Below are 23,061 nucleotides of genomic sequence, written 5' to 3' on the forward strand. Positions count from 1 at the left end.
ACCCTTAGATGATCAAACCTGTTGACTCAGCACACAGACAAAACCTCATTACGCTGATTTAAAAATAGGGCACATCTCCAAGATGATCCCACTATTAAAGCTGTACTTCATATGCTTTTTAAGATGAGTATTCCTGTGCTGGGACTGAAAAGACAATTTAAAAAAAAATTAACAAAAAAACACAAGAGCAGCTTCTCAGCTCTCTTTGAGAAGGACTTCTGCTATTTCTGCTATGACAGAGAACCCCCAACCCACAGCAGAAGGAATGAAGACAAACATCTCTTATAAAAGTAAGGCTTTTCCCTGTTTTCCAGTAAGTTTTTCTTTGCAGCCCACTCACTCTCCCAAGGCTGAGGAGGTCCTGTCTGTCTGGAGAATCTCCTGCTGCAGATGCTCCCAGGCATGCCCTGGGTTCCTGCTCTGCATCAGCAGAACCAGGCCCACACGCAGCTGCACTGTGCCTGCACTGTCCCTTGTCACCAAATGTGCCCCAGAACCAGCAGCAAACCCAGCAGCAGCACTCTGCACCCTCCCATCCTCACACATTTCACCTGTTCTCTAGGAATTAAACAGCAGTGAATAAAGCAGTGATTATCTGGCATGAATACAAGAAGGCCCACAGGGACAGCCAGAAAAGCTCCCTGTTGACAGAGCAGGGCTCACCATCATTATCTGTCTGCATCAAAGCCTGCTGAGCTTCTTCTGGACAGCACCAGCAGCCCAGCAATACCAAACCCACCTCCCCAGGCTTCAATGCAGTTCTCCATTTCCGTCACTGCATCCAGGTCTTTTTTCCCTTCCTTGTCAGAGCACAGTCTGAATGCTCCCTCGAGAGTGAGGACTAAGAGTGCACTTGGCACAAGCAGGAATTTGGTAATGGCTCGTTCATTGTCTCTGATGGCAATGGTCAGAGGTTTTCAGACCCACAGCACCGTGTCTATGCACATCAGCAGCAGAGCACTGGGTTTGTAATGCCTCACAGTGCCTGCCTTGGATAAACACACACCTGGCAGTCACACCTTGCAAGATTAATTTCCCCCTTCAGCTCCTCCAGCTCAGGGCAGTGCACTGCAGAGCCCGGGAGGGGAAGCTCCCACTGATCCCTGCTGCCTGAGTGGCAAACTTTCCCTGATGTCCCGACACCTGGAGAGAATTGTTTGTTTCAGGTTAGCAGCTGCCTATGACATGTAAAAATCACCCCCTTTTCTGCAGTCCTTCAGGAAGGGGCTGCTCCAGCGGGGTCAAACCCTGGACCAAACAAAGGGACAAACCTTCAGGGACAAACCCTGCCACCAAACTGCTTCTGGGGCTTCCCAGGGGACCACAGCCCCCTCAGGGCTCCCTGCTAGGCTGGGGGCTCCTCAGGGCTGCAGGGCAGCCAGGCCCACAACCCCACTGCATTACTTTTACAATGCTTCAGATTATTTGCTGAGGTTCAGGCATGTCAGCATCACCGTACATTTTCACAGCAATGTGTTTAGTCGGGTTATTTGTAGGGAAAACCCGTTTGGATACTGTATTCCCATACGAAATTTGGCCGTGGTAACAGGAAATTTAAAAATTGAGAAGCCCTTCTGAATTTTTCAGCTTCACTTTGCATTTGACAGAGCACTGGGGATGCCAGCTGCACACTCTGAATCGCCCCTTTCACTTACCCTTACAATACCCCAACATTATTTCTGGGTTTAAGTCTTTCTCCAGACTGTGCCAGACAGGGGAAAGATCAAGGAAAAAGGGTGCTCTGAAAAATCAGTGAATTTTTAACGCATTAATATGGGAACAAGGGAAAAAGTGTCTTTATAGTAACCACTGTCAGCAGTTGCTGACTGTACAGCAGAGTTGAGACTCAACTACATTTTCCCAACACACACAAATATATCTTCAGAAATAAATACAATAAAGGTGAAACGTTATTTTATTTATAAAAAGTTACTTTTTAATTTATCAATAATTTTTTCATGGTTTTTAAACAAATTAGAACCAATCCCCATAGGCAGTTTGCATTTAAGGAAAAGGGTGAAAAGGAAGGGATGTGGAGAGAGAAAATTACACATGATGCAGCATCTGTGATCTCTCAGCAAGCAAAAAAGTCAACTCAGTGCACCTGGTACTATACCCTGATAAAATCCATTAAGCTCCAGACATGTATTTTGAACCTCCAGTATCTTCCATCTTTAACCATGATTTGAGGATTAAAAACTGTCCTTTCTTTCATCCTCAGGCTCATACATATTTTTCCATTTCTGTAGCTCCTGAGAATCATTTATCTTCCACGCTTCAGCAAAGGACTTCATTTTTTTCCTGTGGGAGAAAAAAGAAAAAAAACCCTAATCAAAATACAGACACATTTTTAAGTGAAGCACATCAAACCCTGAAAGTCCTACAGTCATCTGCAAAATTTTATACAGTGTCCAAAATAGCTCAGCTCAAAATGTTATGTGATCTTCAAACAACCAGTTAATATTTTCCAAGATTCATGTTCCTGCTTTAGGTCAGCCAACAAATTAATTTCATAACTAACTTACAGCACCAGCAACACTGACAAAATGATATAAACAAATGGTAAGAACTACTTGTTAAAGGAAATAAACAGCATTGTAGTCAGCCCTGTTTAATTTTGATCATTCAGTTCGTACAAATTTGTATATGTAGGACCATAACAAGAAAACACATTTCCAATACAAATGAGTGCACACATCCTTCCTGTTTCTTCTCAGCATTTTCTGACTTGTAAGAGCTGTGACAAATTACGTTTAAAATGGGTTAACACACATTGCCAATGACAATGTCAATTGTCAAATGTCAGAACTGGATGAAGTTACCCGGTGGATTTTCTTAAATAATACGAGGGTGATTTAAAAAAACAAGACAAGGCATCTGGCCCTTGGATATTGTGACAAGGGCAGTGCCACCAGCAGGTCCAGGTGTGGTTCCCCAGAGCTGGAAACTCCTGTTCCCATCATGCAGACCAGACCCACTCTCTGAACAGCACAGTTAGGACCCTAGTCCAAATTCAGTTTTTTTTTTACTTTTGCCAACTACAGACTGATATTTCCAATTAGCATAAGCCACTGCATTATTTTCCCTAGAAACTGTCAAGTTCCTTCTAAAGTTTCTCTTTTGCTTTATTAAGAGGGGATAAAAAAACGTCGTTAAGCGCCGAGCACTGCTGAGTTTCAAAGTTTGCACCTATAAATAATTAGTAGTCAAAATGTTCTCATGTAAAATTATCCTGTCAGGATTAGGTACAGCCATCAGACAACCAAGATCTTGATTCATTATGTTCCTGTGGGGCTATTTGAATTTTGCTCATAGGACTGCCACAGAAAATAACAGCATAAGAAAAAAAAGAAACAGTGAAAACAGTTATGAATATCTAAACTGTGCACATAATGTTACAGGATTTACAAATCCATTATGCCACTTGATACACACAGGAATTTTCATAACTACTCTAATATATAAGGTACAAACACCCCTGAATGAAAATTGGGTATCAGGGAAATATTAAAATTCCCAAAAGTTTCGGTAAAATTCTGAGTGCTTGTGAGGGCAATCAAAATATATTATAAATATTTATTTTCAAGTTAAACCAGAAGAAGAATGTCCATACTTCCTTTTACACTTTGGCATGCAAAGGCAATTTCAAGTTCCAAAGTAAGTAATAAAAACTTTCTAAATTAAAGTCATTAGTATTTTCACGATCACTGATGAGAACATAAGTAGTATTATAGAAGGAAATAATTAAAGAAAAAAAATTGCATTTGTTCTGACCTTTTCATGTTCACTATTCTCTCCAACTCCTTTGATTTGTGAGCTGCTTTCTTCAAGATTTCTTCAGGAATATCTGCCAGTTTGGCAACATTTAGCCCATAACTCCTTGCAGAGATTCCTTTAGTTATTTGATAAAGGAAAGTGATAAATTCAGGACTCTCTTCCACTTCAGATCCTAGAAACATAAAACCAAAATCAAAACCTCCTCTATGTGGCAAATACATAAGTCCCCTGTCCTGATCAGCTTACAAGGTTAGCAGATAATACAATATGAAGAATTATTTAGGGGAAAGGTTAATGGCAAATAGCAATGGCAAGTCATTAAAGAAACACATGTAAAAATTTTACAATTATTCCATGAACAAGCCTTTATGATGTCTCTTATAATTCAAGAACTGGGGCCATCATGTTTCAAAACAATCAGATGCATTTTTTCACTCCATAGAGTGCTACATTTTGGAGCTGCTTGACACAGTAGGATGAAGGCACTGAAAGTACACCATATTAAATTATGAAGCCCAGCTGAAATTAAATCCATGGGAGCTACAAAACACATCACATCCTGCTCGTGAAACCCCATAAATAGCAAATGTTTCCAGACAGTGAGATCTTTCAGAGAAGGAGCTGCCATATGTTTGATCCCTAATCCCTCCTCCCTAATCCTTTGTGTTTGGCTGCTGTGGGAAGTTGGATGCTGGGATGGGTGAATCTTTCCCTACCCCAGTTCAGATATCCTCCTGAAACACGTGAAGGAATGCATGTCCACTTTTCAACACCCCTGAATGTGGGACTGGAGTGACAGTGGGCGCATCACATTCAGGTCAGGTGTAAATTGTCACACTGACATGCTAGGATTTTAGCTTTTATAATTTCCATGTATCTGAGATCCTGCAGTTCTTTAGTGGGTAACTCCAAACTCCACATTCAGTGTCAGCTGCTGCTGCCCCACTTTGGGCAGACACAACAATTCCTCTCCAGGCCTGGCAACCAAGGACACCTCACTGCCCCAGGGCCAGAAATGCAAACAAAAGGGAGTGGGGTGGGCAAACTTGGGGTAAATGACTTCATTAGCTGAAGCTGGAATTGTTAGATTAACCCCTACTATGCAAATGGATCAAACTTATAAAACTGAAAACTCATGACCTGTGGTTCATTTTTGGGTGTAGCCCCTGAGGGAGGGTTTGTCTGCCCAAAATGTTCCTGAAGGCCCTTGAATGAATAGAGCTGCTTTTTATTCCCTTAGCTTTGTCTGACCCCTGGTTTCAGGTAGCCCAAAGAGGCATCAGGAGCACGGAGTGATCCCTCCAACTGCTGGCAGCAGCCACTGGGGACTGCTCAGGTTGGTAGGCTGGGAGGCAAGAAAAAGCATTTGGCAAGGTCTGAGGAGGAGGACAATGGCTATGAACAGCTTTTTAGAAGTCTGGCTCCTGTCTTTAGTTAGTCTGAAAAGGCATCAACATCAGAGTTACTTTGTGGCTGATGAGAGGAATGAGAGATTTGTCTTTACAGACAAGCTGTGGGTCTGCTGGTGGATAAAACCAGCACTGGGAGAGAAAAGAAACAATGGGAAGGATTCCACTGATTGGTGAATGGAAAAAGAGATTTGCCTTTACAAATAAACTGAGAAATGAAATTAGACATTGAAAGGTGAAAGAAACAGTGGGGAAGAAAAACCCCTAAATTCCATGAGAATTAAAAATGAAAAGGGAGGGTTGTACATTAGAGGGAAATCTTTGGGATCAGGTGTTCTGGGAAGTCTGAACCTCTCAAGTGCCTCAGAAATGGGGAAAGAGAGAAGGGAAATGTGGCTGGGAAATTGGGATAAAAAGGAGGCTGCATCCTCCAAAAATGGGAGAGACCCCAGGGGAATGGGGTCTCCCTTTATTCCAATAAAGTAAAGGCTCCTCTGTCTCCTTTTTGGACATAAACCTCTGCTGTTTGTGGGTGGGTTTTCCTGGCACTGACCTGTGTGCTGCGTGCTGTCGTCCTCGCTGAGCAGGAAGGCCATGTGGTAGTTGCCCACAGCGTGGGGGTACAGGTGCTGCAGCTCGCACACCGACGGGTAGTGGGTGACAAACAGCGTCAGGGCCTGCACCTGCAGCACACACAGAGCACGCCTGGGCCTCACCTGGCGTCCCCTGGGCTCAGCCTCGCCGAGCTGGTGTCCTTTCCCCACACCCCTGAGGGGAAATGGCACCTCGCTCCATGGCCGGGGCCAGCGCGGCCTACCCGCACCACAGCGCGCCTCAGGTGTTGCACTGTGATTTCAAGATTTACCTCAGAAACCCCAGGTTCCTCCCGTGATGGTTCCCTGCCAGGTGTGTCAGCCACCTCTCCTTTCCCTCCCTCACCCCTGCTGTGCACTGTCTGTCAATCCTGGCATTCCAGAACGGCAGCGTTGAGTGATTGGCACAATTCAAAAGATGCCCTCCACCCCTGGGGGCATTGGGCCATCCAGGTGTCCTTTGTCCCTTTGTCCCTCCCCTCCTGTCCCTGCTTGGTGCCTCCCTGCCCCTTCCCTCCCCTCTCCCCGGGGTTAAAGGAGCAGCAACCACGGGCTCAGGGAGTTCTGCTGGAGCTGGTGCTGCATTCAGAGGCCTGAGGGCCAGAATAAAGCTCTGGATCCAAAGCCTCCATCAGAACCGACTCCTTTCCTGCACCATGGCCTGAAAGCTTCTCCACCGAGGTAAACCTGAACTCCTGCAAGCCTGGGCTTGTCCCCCAGTGCCCAGCTGCAGCATCCAGCTGGCCAAAGGTGTCTCTGGGGTAAAACACCACACACCCAGCTGGCCAAAGGTGTCTCTGGGGTAAAACACCACACACCCAGCTGGCCAAAGGTGTCTCTGGGGTGAAACACCACACACCCAGCTGGCCAAAGGTGTCTCTGGGGTAAAACACCCCACACCGAGCTGGCCAAAGGTGTCTCTGGGGTGAAACACCACACACCCAGCTGGCCAAAGGTGTCTCTGGGGTGAAACACCACACATCCAGCTGGCCAAAGGTGTCTCTGGGGTAAAACACCACACACCCAGCTGGCCAAAGGTGTCTCTGGGGTGAAACACCACAGTGCCACTGTTTGGTTCAGCAGCAGGGGCCAGACAAGCCAAGGCACGTCCTGTCTGGCTATATTGGTAATTATTCCAATACTCAGGCACTTACATCTCTGATGAAATGCTCCAGGGTGGCATAAGCAATGGCAATGCCATCGTGTGTGCTCGTCCCTCGGCCCAGCTCGTCCAGGATCACCAGCGACCTCGAGGTGGCTTTTCTGATGATCTCAGCAGTGTCAGTCAGCTCCTCCATGAAGGTGCTCCGGCCTTTGTAGATGTTGTCTGCAGCGCCCATTCTGCACCGGCACACAGAACATAGAAACTCATCACAAATGTCAGCCAATGCTGGAAAAACAATAATCATGGGCATGAAACCATTCTGTTATAATCTCTGGTTGCTGGTACAAACAGAGGAGAAGAATGCAGGCAGAACATTCACCTTCCAGAACAGTCTCCCAGCACACACCTCTCCCACCTTCACAAACGGCACAAGGCAGCCTGCTTTTCCCCCAAAAAGAACCCTGGGACTTCAGACCAGTTAGCTCACGAAAATTCCATCAAAGGTAGCTGTGAAGGTGAATTTCACTCCTTTGGTTTAGTTCAAGCTTCTGTTCATATGTGTTTCTAATGCTAACAATACCCAAAGGTATCCATATGCCATTTCCACACAGAGTGGAAGCTCAGTGTGAACCAGGTGTTTGTGCATCCAAACAGCAGAGCAGCCACCTCCTTCAGGCACTAACAAAATAACCATTAGTTCCCCTAATTGCACAGGTATACAATCTTAACCAGTGTCCTTAAACAAGATTTAAATGTATTTTAAGAGTTCTCTCCTCATTTTGTTGAAACACAACTCTTAGCAGCCTGCAGGTGGGTGAGCTCCACACACAAATTCCTCCAAATTCCTCTAGGTCTGATTCAGATCCATGCAACCCTCAAACCCTATCTCAAATTGTGAATTTGTGGTCTACATGTGAGAAACCTGTTGTCAGTCCACCTTGGTTTTCCGTTTTCCTGCAGCTTTCCTTACCTGGGCAAGTAATACCCATTCTATACCGAAGAAAGAGCATGTCTTTTTTGCATTTCTGCTTTTGAATTACATCAATCACATTAGAGCATCCCTTCTGCGACAGGTCATCACGAGCATGCCACTGAGGAGGGACGTAAAACTGGGTTTATTCACTCTTATCAGCCAATATATAGTTACATAAAAGCCACACTCATTCAGGGAAAACTAAATCATGGGTTTAGTATGTTATATTTCCAAATTTAACAGCTGGCCACAACAGTATTTAGAGCCAATCAGAAGCTTTAAAGAGAAGCCCAATATAGTGGTTTCTTTCTCTCTCTTTTGCTGGATTTCTCTTTATTATAATTGCTTCTGTGACTTCCTGAGGCACCACCAAGATACAAATAATTTTATGAGGATCTTATGACTAAGAGCATTTGACTAAAACCAAGCAGGCTGGACCCATTATAACTATGATTTGTATATATTCTCTGGTCCCTGCCCTGAAAATCTGTTGTACTATCATGCATAACTGCATAGTAAGCAAATCTTCAGTTATAAATTAACTACTTTTGGTTGAAGATGGGCATATGAGAAAAGCTGAGTTTTTGTTTTATTGAGTGTGTGCTTAAACACACACACACAAGTTACACTCCCACATACCCCAAAACCAGGTGTTTCTGGCCATAAGCTCATTAAATTGTACATGATTTTTCTCTGAATTAAGTGTATAACTCAGGATAATGAGGTTTTGTGAAATTAACATTTCATTAAGCCACTTACTGCTGTAATCCTTTCAAATGCTGGGTTAGGAATGATGAAGATTTCAGTGAATTTCTCAGTGCCCCCCACAACCCCTGTGCCCCTTTCCCAGCTTGGGTCAGGCACCAGCCCTTGCTGTAAAATCAAACAATCCCCCTTCCTGCACAGATCCACAGGGAACAGGATAACTTACACCTTTTTTAACACTGTTAACTGCAAATGCATTAATCAGAATGACAAATACTTTTTATGTTTGAACAATCTCTGGCTCCTTAGTGAACAACTTCAGTGTTAGTCTCCAACCTTACAATTAGTGGTGTTATTATTTTCTCATTTCTGACTTGGCTTTTCCTTACAGGGACAGCATCTCACAGGCTGTCTGTTGTGTGCTCGTGATGATTACACACAGAGCTTCCATTTTTCTCTGGGATTGCATCATTTCCACAGAGCCCACAAAATATTTTAGCCTGCTTTCTGTCTAATTTGCATTCACAAAAATAATTTCCTGAACTTCCTCACTAAATGCTCAAGATACAAAGAGAAATTAGTATTATCTTTCTCTTGTTGTTAGAGACAGCTGGAGAAGAAGTTTTTCTTTCCAGCATTTTAAAACATTCAAATCCAACTCGGGCTTAACGACAGATTAAGAAATCAGTGCATTTTTAAATTACATAAAACCTCTTAAATGTCATCCTTTGAAAATTGATAAAATTGTTCTTTCTGCCTCTCTCTTTTACAGTAGAAGAATAATACTTGTTTTTTGAACATACATACTGAGCAGTGTTATCCCAGAAATAAGCAGGAATAACTGTTTTAGTGTGGATGATTGCATTTATAAAAGTAACAGATCATTTGCAGCAAGGCATTGCTCCCTAACTTTATGCTCTATTATTCCTGATACAATAAAGTTGTTGAGTCACAAAACCTACTGCTTAAACAACCATTTTTTAGGTTTTTTTTTTTTTTTTCACATTTAAAACAGCCATAATAAACCCCACCAAACTTCTCCAGGACTCATCAGTGGCTTGGAATCCACATTTTAAAGCAGATCTCCTCCTAAATGTTTTGGTACATTAAAACATTAAATTCTTCTTCTCCAGTCCTGCCCACAAGGAACGTGCAGACAGGCAGCATGAGCAGCGTCTCTTTGGATCCATCACTCCTCAGCAGATGCAATTTGGCTGGAAAACACTTGTTTTAATGTCTCTTTGACAGCCAACTAAATCCTGCAAAATTAAAAGCTCTTCATCTTACGGTGTTCAACCCATTTATTATGCAAACTAAAAAAAAAAAAAAAAAAAAGAAGAGGATGGATTTTCTGTTTTCAGTGCTCAGTTCAAGTGGCAAAGATTCCTGTCAAAGGCCTCCGGAAAAAACAGCAGAGAGGCAATGTTCTGTAATTTAATTTTCCGAGGGTAAGTTAGAGGATATAACGGCACTACTTCTCAAAGGAAGTTATCCCACATGCTCTTAGAGCTGGCTTGGGTTTGAGATCACAGTGTGGGCCCCAGGAAGTTCACTCCTCTTTTATTTCACTGTGCATCTCTCTCACAGTTTGTGGAAATGAACAGGCAGCCCAGGAGCTCACAGTGGTAACATTCCACCGCGCGAATCCCAGGAAACAAGACTGCAAAGCCATTCTCTAGAGCCTTATTTCCAAACAGCTGTCAACAGCCCGGTGCTACTTACTTAATCCTACTCTATACAATAGTTAATGCTGGGAAAAAACCCCAAACTGTAACTACTACTCTCCCACTGATTTTAGTAATATCCATCTGTGATGGTGTTCACAGGGGTCCCAGGGTGAGGGAAGAGACGAGGATCTGACTCCATGTTTCAGAAGGCTTGGTTTATTATTTTATGATATATATTACATTAAAACTGTACTAAAAGAATAGAAGAAAGGACTTCATCAGAAGGCTGGCTAAGAATAGAATAGGAAAGAATGATAACAAAGGCTTGTGGCTCAGACAGAGAGCCCGAGCCAGCTGACTGTGATTGGCCATTAATTACAAACAACCAACATGAGCCCAATCCCAGATGCACCTGTTGCATCCCACAGCAGCAGATAACCATTGGGTACATTTTGCTCCTGAGGCCTCTCAGCTTCTCAGGAGCAAAAATCCTAAGGAAAGGATTTTTCATAAAAGATATCTGTGACATCCATCTGAGTTTAGAGGCTGACCTAAAATACTCACTACAAAAATTGAACCTGTTGCAGAAGAACAAATCTAGTTCAAGAACAATTAACATGAAAAGAAAATTACTAAATTACTCTTTTCTCCCGGAATAAAGTGTAGAACACTCTCAGTACCAACAAAAATCACTTTCTGTGATTCAAAGATAACACTGAGAACCCCATGAATAAAATAAATTTATAATGTAACTTTACAATTCCACTCACTCCCTCACACAAACCCCTCTGAAATGTCATTTCAAAGATCACTGCATTTGCACAGGAGTAATTTAAATTAAAATAACCAGTTTACAAGAAGGGAGGAGTAGATGTGCTGCTGCCTTGCAGCTCAGCCTTTTCCTGGCAGGGGCCTGCTCTCCACAGCCTGTGTGTGCCCAGCAGAGCAGTGTGGCCAGGGCAGTGGGGACAGGCAGCCCACCAGGGACGGGCGGGACACTGGAGGTGTATTAAGTAATTCCTCAGGAGATTACATGTGCAAATTCGTAACAGCTCACTGGCAAGAAAATAATGCTTCACACTCCCCCACAGCCTACTGGTACATCATCCTCTTCGTTTCCATCAAGATCTCACTCATGCAGACCAAAAACTGACAGAAAGAAAAATAATTTACAGAAGCTGTAATTACAGAATTAGGGAACAAAAAAAAAGAAGTGTGATGGGAAGCATGGCTATCAGGATAGTTATTATTATTGCATTATTCATGGGTGACTTCTAAGAAGCGTGCCAAGTTACATGGATGATGACAGGGAATCAAAGGATGCTCATGACATAAACCTGTTTTCAGTCTACATGCACACGTGCTCAACCATCTCTACAACTGCTTATCTGCAAATTTAAATGAAGAAATACCAATGGTATGTTACATAATTAAGGAGAACAGCTGTTGAGAAGCCTGACAGAATGCATTCAATGTAAAATACATTTTTGTTTCGTACGTTATTATAGATATGTGATACTCTCAGTCACTGAGAGATTAATGAAGATATTAAAAGACTCTGAGAGATACAACTTTGCATTATCCTAGAAAGAAAAGCAAGTCCGAAGTGATTTCAATACTCAGTTTCATAATGGTTTCTAAATAATTTTTTTTCCCCTTCTCTGTATCACTAGGTAACTGAAGCAGCCAGAATAAATAATCACTGAAATCCTCCTTTCCTTCTAGGGCTGGCCCACAGGGGAATGCTGCACACACCAGCACCCCTGTGTTTTAAAAGAAACATTTCTAGCAGGATTAACTTTCAAGATGTGAAGAGCATTGATTTTTTTTTTTTCCTGAAAGCCAGAGGGAAGAAGAACACCCACTCTATATTTTCAAAAGGTTCAGCTGGACTGACGGACAGGTAGGACAGAATCCCTGTGAGTCAGTGCAGGCCCTGAGGGACCAGAAGTTACCAGCACCCCTCATCCCTAGACTTCATGGACTAACAGAAACTCAGGTTTTACAAAAGGTTATGTCACCTTACCTAGTGAGGAACACACAGTAAATTTGCTCTCTGAAATTCAGCAATGATACTCTCAGTAACATTTGAATTCCTTAAAAATACTTGTTACATTGCTTGGGGCAAATGCATCACTGAGTTTTAAATTATCAGTATAAATATTACTAGTGGTCAAGATAAAGAGCAGCTTGTGAGGGCAAACATTTTGCTGAAGGATAAATTATAGAGCAGATACTCAAACTAAGGTGTTTCTTTGAAAGTCAGCACTATTAGCTTGAAGAAGGTGAAAAAACAGAGACAAATCAACACCCTCACATATGCACAGGTTTGCTTGGGACACCAGGGAGGGAACTCGAGGTAATTAAGTTAATGTGCATTTGTAGCTGAAGGATTGAGGCCAGGGGGGATTAAAGAGCAGGAACTATAGCAACAGAGTAGGGACAATGGCTGAAGCACTCAGCGCAAGTGAACTTTTCCCCTTTAGACCTGCGGACGCCAAGGACAATCGCATTCCACGTGTGACTGGGTCAAGTCACAGGATGGAAGAGCTCCAGAAAGGTAAATACACCCTGGTCGGCTTTGCAGGCACATTTCCTCCCGCCCCGGCCCCGGCAGCACCCTGGGGAAACCCTCGGCAGCCCATCAGGGGCAGCAGGAGGTGCCCTGCGAGTGCCCCTGGGGGCGGGCAGGGCCCTGCTCCGCCCGAGATGGATTTCCAGGAAACCCTCGGCAGCCCATCAGGGGCAGCAGGAGGTGCCCTGCGAGTGCCCCTGGGGGCGGGCAGGGCCCTGCTCCGCCCGAGATGGATTTCCAGGAAACCCTCGGCAGCCCATCGGGGGCAGCAGGAGGTGCCCTGTGAGTGCCCCTGGGGGCGGGCAGGGCCCTGCTCCGCCCGAGATGGATTTCCAGGAAACCCTCGGCAGCCCATCGGGGGCAGCAGGAGGTGCCCCGTGAGTGCCCCTGGGGCGGGCAGGGCCCTGCTCCGCCCGAGATGGATTTCCAGGAAACCCTCGGCAGCCCATCAGGGGCAGCAGGAGGTGCCCCGTGAGTGCCCCTGGGGGCGGGCAGGGCCCTGCTCCGCCCGAGATGGATTTCCAGGGCACACCCGTGCCCCGGCGCGCACCGAGGGCTGCGGGCAGCCGGGCTCCGCCGAGCGGCACCCGTGCACCCCGAAGGCCGCCTGGGGGAACAGGCACTGTTCCATGGGTAAAGGACGCACACCTCACGCTGCGGATGCATGTTTCTGTGAAACGAACAGAGACACGAAACCAAATTAGCTACAGACACATGCGCAGCCTGGCTTAACTTGCTCCTACAGAGCCACGGAACACTGTCAGAAGCAATTACAGCTCAAATGCACTGTGATACGTCCAAGACACAACTTTTCTAGGAAAAACAGAACAAAATAATTCTTCAGTTTAACACTAACTACAACTTTAGCTTATTCTTTTTTTTTTTATTAATCTAAACCAAAGCTATCTCCACGTGATAAAAAATGGTGCAATGTACTTAATACAGCGCCCTGTTCTTCCCCGAAAGATGGGAACAATTTACCCCAGAGGTGCAATTACGTGATTGATTGTGAGCATAAATGAAAGGCTTAAGTAATTCTTGTTACTCTGGCAGTAAACAAAAATACAATTAAGGAGGAACAAAATGAAGCAAATTACTATGCCATAAAGAAGTAACATTTCTGAAAATTACTTTGGGGTTATTGACAGCTAAAAGTTCTGTTGGTCTGACTCATTGTGCTTTCAAGACAAACAATTTCTTGGCATGTCAGTATATAAAATTCTCATGTGGACTTGCCATTCACTTGGGATTGCTTTGTGAGAACAGCTCCCTTCTTTTCTGCACAATAAATAAATCAATGTGCATGGTAGAACCACTAAGCTTTACCACATACACACAAAATAAACAAAGAGCTCAAAAAGTACCTTTGATTTTTTAATTTTCTAACCATTATCTTTCAGAGTCTAACTGCTCAGGCAAATTGAGAGGCTTTCTTCTATTTATTCTATTTTTTTTTCCAAAGGAAGATCTGAATGATTTAAACATTTATTTTCAGGTTTAAAGAGCTTTTAAAAAAATCCCCAAAGTTCTGGTCAGAACCAGGTTCTGTACAAACAAGTTGTTCAGCTGAGATAAACTCCTCCAGAGTTTTGACTCAGCGATCAATCTCCTGGCGATTTCTGTACACACCTGCAAAACCTGCCAAACACTGCTGTCACCTCCCCACTGCCTTCACAGCCTGGGTTTTTCTGATTATGAAGAAGCTGTCTAGATGAATGCCTTCATTTGTCTGAGGTGTTGTGATTTTAGCTGCTATTTCTAGGAAAAATTATCTTCATTATCTTACCCTGTAAGCTTCAAATAAATCATTAAAGCTTAATAAGGAAATAAATGGAAGCAAGGATTTTTTAAAATGTAGACTCTGGTCTTTAGAGTTAAAACCAGAAAAATTCACAAGTGGTATAAAAATGAGAGGCAATATTTGCCTATTCCCATGCAGTTAGGAGGATTTCTAATAATGGAGCTTGTTATTTATTTATTATTTTAAATATGACTATTTCCCCCTCTATGCTCCTCCTGTGCAACTCCCTTCTGATAAGCCAATGGAACTGGCTGAAGGAAATTAAGTGTAACATGGTTTGCCTAGTTACAAAAAGTTGAGAATTCCTTTTGCCATGAGAGGTTGCATCATCAATGGAACAGTCACATCCATTAATACTTAAGAGTATTATTTTGCTTTTGTTCTCACCAGATGTGCCTCAATGTATTGCAAAAAGCACTTGGAGAACATCTTCCACTCAGTTTCCAGTTTGACAGAACATTCTTTTCCCTGCTTCACATACCCACTCCATCCTGTGCTTTCTGATTTTCTCAGGAGTTCTTACAAAATATACTCTTAGCAAGCCCTGAAACATTTTAACCTGAAAGTAAATCAAAAAGTAATCTAAAGTAAGCTATTTTTAAGTATCTTTCAAACTTGAATGAAGAAAAAAGAAAAAAGAAAAGAAAAGAAAAGAAAAGAAAAGAAAAGAAAAGAAAAGAAAAGAAAAGAAAAGAAAAGAAAAGAAAAGAAAAGAAAAGAAAAGAAAAGAAAAGAAAAGAAAAGAAAAGAAAAGAAAAAAGAAAAAATAAAATACAAGCATCCCAAGTCAGCTTGCAGGTATTCATACAATATTTGCTTTCCATCATGATTTCAAACCTTACTGAAATTGTGATAATGCCATAGGTATGCATATTTCATCCAGTTAAAATAAAATGTTTGTCTACTTGTTTCTTTCAGCTCCACACACTTGAGAAACAGTAATATGACTTTGTCAAGTTGTCAGAATTAAATAGCTGTAAATGCATTCAGGGAGGTAACACTCACAATACATCTATTATAAGGCCTGACCTTTTTGAGAGTAATTCCACCACTTACAGATCAGAACAACAGACATTTTAATAAACCATACAGAAGAAAATATTACGGCTTGTTTGGTACATGGCCTCTCCAGAAGTTTGGAGTAATGAGGACTGAGTTTTCTTGGGTTCTTTTTAGTTTCCTTTGAAGAAATCCTCGATCTCTAAACCGTCCTCTAAGCCCTAACAGCAATTCCTTCCAGCTATGGGGAAGAGGCTGAGGGCTCCATTCACCCTGCACAATCCTACAGGGACACAGCCACAAACACTCCCTTAGTTTCTCTTTTAGGTGATAACAGTCAAGGCACAGGGAAAAAATGTGAGAGGATCCACAATGCCTGTAGGCGAATCATACCAGAAATGTCACTTTGGGACACAAATGCCCCTTCCCCTTCCATCTCTGTGAGCCCAAATGCATGTGACTGCTGTGGCTCTCTGCTCACAGGATGATGGAGATGAGCAGTGCCAGGCACACCACTCGAGCAGGCATTCAAACACTGATTTATTTTTTAATGCCATTATGCTGTCTCCCACGTGGGTTTTGTGAGGCTTTTACCCCGCGAGGTTTGCGCAGCACTCACAAACCTCAGAGGAATGGGCCATGCCTGGTATGAGTGGGCTTCAGATCAGCTCAAGAGCCCACCTGAGCAGCGGCACAGCAAGGGAAGCACAGCCCCCAGCTGGCAGAACAGCACCGAGTTCCCTCCGAGAGGGACTCTGAGGAAATGTCTTGGCTGCTCCAGCAGCTCCCTAAAGTTAAAAAGAGACTGAATCTCATCAGTGTTACCATGTTAAGCCAGGTATACATATAAGTAATGCTGCGGGAATCCACAAAATCAGAGGGTTTTGGGAAAGCTGCAAAAGGCAGGCCCCAGAGACAGCAGAACTGGGATTGGAGCTGAGCAGCAGCCATGAGATTGGTCAGCAGAAAGATTATGTAAAAAGTAGAAAAGCAAGGACAAATAGAGCAATGGTCTGTGTATTAATGCAGAGGACAGTTCTTTACACCTAAATACACATTATGTGATGCAAAGGGACTATCCTGCACTGCCAGCCCCCTCCATCCCTGCCTTCTCTACACACCCTACAGACAATTCCAGGTGTCTTTGATACCATGAGGATTAAAGTCATGCTGAGAGGCTGTAAGCAGCAAGATAACTCTTTAAAGAGAGCCCAAGTGCATGAGAGGATAGTCTACATGTCTCTGTTTATTCCTGTGACCTTTCAGCATGAGGCAGACCCCCTGCAAGAGGCAGTTCTCAAAGGCACCTGAGGCACAGGTGCTTCATTAGTTCAGATAACTGAAGCTGAACCTTTCTCAGCATTTCCAGCTTGGCTGGGATAAACCTCACTGCAAGGTGTGGGTCACTGTAGTGACTGTGCCAGCTCCCTGAAATAAGTGAAAATAGCTCTTATTTCAACACAGGAAGAGAAATCCAGGCAGGTAAGTGCTCTAGGAAGGAAATTATTCTGTCCCTGTACCATCACCTGGCACTGGCAGGGGTTGCTCTCCTTGACACAATTCTTTCTGATGGCAGCCTGTGATGTTCAAAAATTGATTCTCAAAGTCTTGAAGGCACTTGGTAACCTGAACTGCTAATTATCTTGTTTCTTTGAAGATGTTTTGCCTTCAAAGTGTTGTAGCATTCTCCCTCTCCCTCCCAGTTTAGAACATGGACCCTCATGAACAGCCACTGTTGGCCCACAGGAAATAGGATAAAGCCTCCTAGCAGTGAGAAATTCTATCAATAATTGATAGAAGAGGGACCTCTGCAGAGGTCAGCCTTATTCAACCACCCCTCCCCAGGGCATGATTAGGCCAGCAGAACTCTTGTCATTAATTCTTCCATACATGGACGTCCACCCTTGCTTTGTCTCCCTGCTCACACACACACAGAAACAGCATAATAATTTCAGGGTCTGACTGACTGTATTAGAACTAACAGAAACTGAAGGTTGATTTTAAAGTAGAAAATGAGCCCGTTTACTGCAAGGAGAAACTTGGATGGGGATTTTCAAACATCAGAGAATCAAATATCCAAATCCCATTAAAAGTCAATATAGACGGGATGTCAACCTCTTCAAAACCCTTCTATATTTCTTAAATATAATGCCACTGATTGAGTTGAAATTCTTTAAGAAAAGATTACAAGAAAACATTATCCCTTATTGGAGAAGGGGAAAAAAAAAGAAAATACTAACCAGCAGACATCCTCCAAATCCTGTGTGCTCCCCCTATTCTGGGCTAGGCTCAGCACTGTCCCCTCTCTTACCCACCCAGAAGGGAAGAAAGATCATTCCAATCTTCACTCTACCCGTAAGCAATTCCTCTTGCATCTTTCAAAACATTTGGTGTAATCCAGTATGTAAAGTCAATTTAGAGATGCTATCCTATATAAGCGCAATATATCACAAGGAATAACCATAGTAGCAACCTTTCAATTTCCATGGAAACCCTACTTGAAAAACAAGACACAAATCCTGGGGATACAAATCCCTTAAACCTATATAAATTCACACTTGGAAGATGCAGTCTACAAACCAAAAAAGGGACTGGAAAAAGGTTTGCCATGAACTCTTGGTCAACCTGGTGCACAGAACCCTTCATAGAGCCAGCTTGTACAGCATCGCTGGCTGATCCCTCCCTGCATCCTTTGCTACATCCTTCCCTGCATCCCTCACTCTCTCTCCCTGCAGGGGTACCACACTAGCAGCATCCCCTAAAGCATCACCACAGCAGTGATGGAAGTACCTTGGAGACTGACACCTTCCCATGGTAAGTTTTTAAAGTATTAAAAATGCCCTGAAGTTATCAGCAACAAAATGGAAATTCGCACTTTTTTCAGCGAGACCTTGTGGCCTGGGGTGGCAGTGCAGAAAGGAGGTCTACATAGCTGTTATCATAAAAAGAAAATTAAATTATAATTAAAAAAATAAATACAAACAAAACTAACCTGCAAAACAAAGCACAGGTGAAAACAAAAAAAAAAAAAAAAAGGAAAATTGGGTGGGAGTTAAGACAAAGTCTCTGATCTCTTCCAGGTCATTCTCTACCAGAGAAGAGGACAGAGCAAAACTGAGGCTTTAGAAGAAAGCATCAAACCTCAAGCAGGGCAGAGTATGTGGCAGCTGGTTTATTGATTCTTTCCTTAAACCAGGCATTAAAAACTATTTCAAGGGTAACCTCCTATGGCTGAGAAATTCCATGAATGCAACACCACGTTAACCTGCCTGACAGACTTATATAGTTTAAGACCTTTGCCAGAACCCTGAAAAAAACCAGAACCTATTCAAAAAAAGCCCAAACCAGCCAAAAGAGAGGTGCCTCCTTCTTGAATGGTCTCTGTATCTCTTGAGCAGAATCTTCTAACCTGTTCCCTTTCTCCTTATTTGCTCTGTTACCTTTTTAACAGGACATGCTAACTGATGCATGACTACTTCTATCTTAAAAATGTATTATCATCAACTTCTTCCTGATTAATATTTAGTCAATTCGTTTACTCTTAATTGCTGGTGTAACTACAAGAATTTCAGTAATTCTTCCACATATTTATCTGGTGTTTGACACATATCCCATTAAATGAGGAATGGCACATCCAACTGAGCTTCTAAAAGTAATATAGACAAGTGGACAAAAAAAATCCAATCCCTTGTGTTAGAATGTGACTGGGCTACAAATTACGTGGTCTGAAACACTCTGTGTCTGTAAAAAACACTCTGTGTCTGCTTGGCTGTAAGTCTGAAAGCAGAAGTTTTGCCTTTGCCCACACTACTTTCTCAGAAAAGTACTTGGGTTTTATTCTAATACAGAGAAAAGTGAAGCAGAATCAGGGAAATACACTGGGGACCAGGTGGAACACAGATAAAAATCCTATTTATTCTCTTTCAAGCAGGCCCAAAACAAAACATCTCTCCCAATGACTGTATCATATTTCTCAGTATTTTTTGCAGAAATCATCCTTTTGCAATGACAGTCTAGGAAAAGCAGAGGAAAGCAAATACTCAGCTTGAGTGTGTGTATGATCAGAATTTGAGGAAGTGAGAACCCAAGTGAAGTACTCCATGTTCAGCTACAAACCCCAGAGGAAGACAAAAATAATCTCCAAATGCTCAGTGATGCTGTAATGCTCCTCCTGTATCATAAACCAGGCCCTGTGTATCTCTGTGTGCCCACAAGAAATGCTCACCTCATCAACCAGCCCCTTACTTCCAACACAGGGTGGGGAAAAAAGTGAAGAATTTTGAGTTCTCATCTCCAGTTACTTCTGGAGCAAGCCAAGCTGGATACAAATTGTTTGCTACTGTGCTTGGCACTCACCTGCATCAAGGTGTGATCTTCATTTGTTTTTGTCGTGACACAGTGGAAAGTACAAACACAGCACTTTTATAGGATGAAGCAATTGCAGGTGAGTAGTACCTCAGGTTATTGATTAAAAGTTACCTCTGGAATGCACACTGGCATCACACAACAGGAATTTCCAGAAATTCCTGCTCAGGCACCTGATTGCTGTGAAACTTATAACCACACATGATAATCCACCTCAAATACCACCAGTAACACAAGACTTTGACTAATTAATTATTGAAGAAAAGGGGGGGAACAGGATGATAAACCCTAGCAATATTAGATTATAATATACAGAGTTTTGACTCTACTGATAAATTTTACAAATTACTCAGCAATGTCTCAAGAATGAGACAGTGAAATAAATTGTCATTATTCATTCTTAAAAGGACATCAAGTGAGGAGTAAGTGTGTTTAGGACTGATAGTACAGGAAGGAGATTAGGCATGAAATATATGCAGCCCAAAACTTTCAGTCTGTAATATTGTGAGTATACACAACAGAGCTTCAGAGCAGAAATTGTGACATGATTTTAAAAGGTGACAACATTCATTTTAGGGGAAGCATTTGGCCACTACCCAACAGCATAAATTTGGCTGAGATATCCATTCAGGCAGGTAAGCTAGATACCTGGATGTTAAGCAAGACAGACACCTTAAACTTCTTACACCTTGAAGATTCAAAGATTACAAAACAAGTACCATAGCTTACCAAAAAGCTGTAATCAAAACCTAGCAATGAACATAAAGTGCCTCTAAAACAAAAGAAAGGAAACTTCAGGCATAATTTTTCAAGTTCTAAATGAAAAATTAAGTTATACTTTGATACACACACCCCCTGCCACAGTAGCATTTCCAGCTTTGACAGGTTACCTGGTAAAAATTCCATCCACAATGCCAATTGTGGCCTCTTCTGCAGGAACAAAAGAGCCAATCTGCGCCATGACTGTGATCAGTGCCACTTGCTTGATGTAGGAGCTCTTCCCTCCCATGTTGGGCCCGGTTATTATCATGACCCTTTCACCATCTCCCTGGAAACACAAAACAGTGGTGAAATACATTGCCCTGCACATGGTGCTTCTACCAGGAAGTCTGGTGTGCTTAGAAGGATACAGGACAAGTCTGCAGGGTTAAACGTTCTATTCCTAGGTGAACAGCTTTCCTCCATTCTTAGAGCTCATCACATTCACCTCTCCAGATATTATGAAGCCCCAGATGCACCAAAATCAACTTTTATTACTCTTGAGCAAAATGGACAGAGTGAGGGGGAACTTTCCTGCTCTCCAGCCAAGAAATAATCAGGGAACTTGGTCACCAGCACGGGGAGCAGTGAGGGATGCTGAGGGATGCAGGGCTGGATGCAGCCAGGCCAGAGGAGGCTCCAGCACGGGCAGAGGGATGGAGCAGCTCTGCCGGCAGCAAAGGCTGGCACAGCTGCCATTGCTCACCTGGGCAGGAGAAGCTTTGGCCTGAGCTCAGGGTGGCCTGGCAGGGCCTGAAGGGGCTGCAGCAAAGATGGACACAGACAATTGCCAAGGGCTGCAGGGACAGCAGCCAGGCAATGGCTGCCAGTGCCAGAGGGCAGGGCTGGCTGGGATCTTGGCAATGAGGAATTGTTCCCTGGCAGGGTGGGCAGGGCCTGGCACAGGGTGCCCAGAGCAGCTGGGGCTGCCCCTGCATCCCTGGCACTGCCCAAGGCCAGGCTGGGCACTGGGACACGCGAGGTGTCCCTGCCATGGCAGGGGTGGGATGAGATGAGCTCTATGGGTCCTTCCATCCCAAACCGCTCTGGGAATCTGCAGAATTTCTCTGGAGAAAGGGAGAAAATTGTGAGCTTCCAGCACAGCCAGCAGTGCCCAAATCTGGCTGTGATCTGGATTCCTCTCCAGTCTGAGCTCTCACTGTCAAATGGGAAGATCTGGTAGGCAAAGACCTGACCTGGATTTTACACTCATAACTGCCTGGCTGGGTATGACAAAAGGGCATTTAGAGTGGCTACAAGAAGCCATCAAGACTTTCCTGAGTCTGGCAGTATTTGCCTGCAACACAGATGCTGTGAGCAGGCCATGCCCTAACTCCATCAGTGTCTCTCATCATTAAAACCAGACCCAAGAAAATGAGATCAGATGCAAGAACTCATCTCAGCTGTAAGACTCCCCACAGTACTGCTATGTGTCTGCAGCTCCACAATAAAACTGTATTCCTCAAGTGCAAGACAACTGCTGATACAAAATTAAAACTTGTCAATGAACCTATAAAGCTCTCTCACAGCCTGAGTCGAGATCAAGAGCTTGAGTTATGCAAGGACATCACACAGTTAGACTTTCCCAGGGGTGCATCTGATGAAATGCACCAAGTGATGATCTGAAGAGAAGCCAGCAGTCTCCACTGCCCTGTGGGAGAGGCAAGGAGACAGGACAAGCTGTGCACAATGACATTAGTCACATTATGTGGGGAACTTGGCACTGATCAGGCACTGTGGTTACAGCAGCCAACAAATCTCCATGCAGCAGGTCTCAGAATCTTCACAGACTTGGGTTTCAGACTGGCCTTTCAGTCTGTTCACAGGAACACACACAGAACACAGCCAGGACTGTCATTTATGTCATAATTCAGGTATTGGAGAAGATACAGGACATCAGTATTTATTATATGTACAAAGCTGATCAGCTTTCACAAAAAATAAATAAATCTCATCTACACAGAAGTCACAGTGCAGTCAAAATGTAAAAAATGCTATTATTGGGAATAAAAGACTGGATGTAATGAAGAGCACATGACTATACGAGAACAAAATTCATAGCACTCCAGTCTCCAAAATGTAACTCAGCACTGCTACTAAAACTTTGTCAGGGCTCAGCACACCAGAATTTACAGATAGTCAAACCCAGAATGAGTTCGCAAGCTCATGGTAGGATCCATGAATTTTTTGCATGTGTCTGGTGTCTGTCCAGGCTCCCTCCAGCCGTGCTGTGGGACTGATGGCTGCTCTGCCAGGGCTCTGGTTTTCAGAATCTACTGCGATACCAGACCACAGAACCCCTCTCTCCTCACAGCTGATGCAGCCAGGAGCCA

At 43.5% G+C, this 23,061-nt stretch overlaps 1 protein-coding gene across 1 annotated transcript in view; it reads right to left on the minus strand.

The window, feature by feature from the left end:
• Positions 1–1,897: 1,897 nt before the first annotated feature.
• Positions 1,898–23,061, minus strand: part of MSH3 (mutS homolog 3) — a 96,951-nt gene continuing 75,787 nt past the window's right edge. The window contains exons 20-24 of the mRNA XM_036403646.1: positions 20,860–21,017; positions 6,934–7,120; positions 5,740–5,869; positions 3,775–3,949; positions 1,898–2,301 (exon numbers count right to left, since the gene is read on the minus strand). Of these exons, the coding sequence (XP_036259539.1) occupies positions 2,193–2,301; positions 3,775–3,949; positions 5,740–5,869; positions 6,934–7,120; positions 20,860–21,017 (759 nt within the window). The 3' untranslated portion in view covers positions 1,898–2,192. The remainder of the gene's footprint in view (positions 2,302–3,774; positions 3,950–5,739; positions 5,870–6,933; positions 7,121–20,859; positions 21,018–23,061) is intronic.

Source organism: Molothrus ater, chromosome Z, assembly GCF_012460135.2.
Source record: "Molothrus ater isolate BHLD 08-10-18 breed brown headed cowbird chromosome Z, BPBGC_Mater_1.1, whole genome shotgun sequence".
Lineage (NCBI taxonomy): Eukaryota > Metazoa > Chordata > Aves > Passeriformes > Icteridae > Molothrus > Molothrus ater.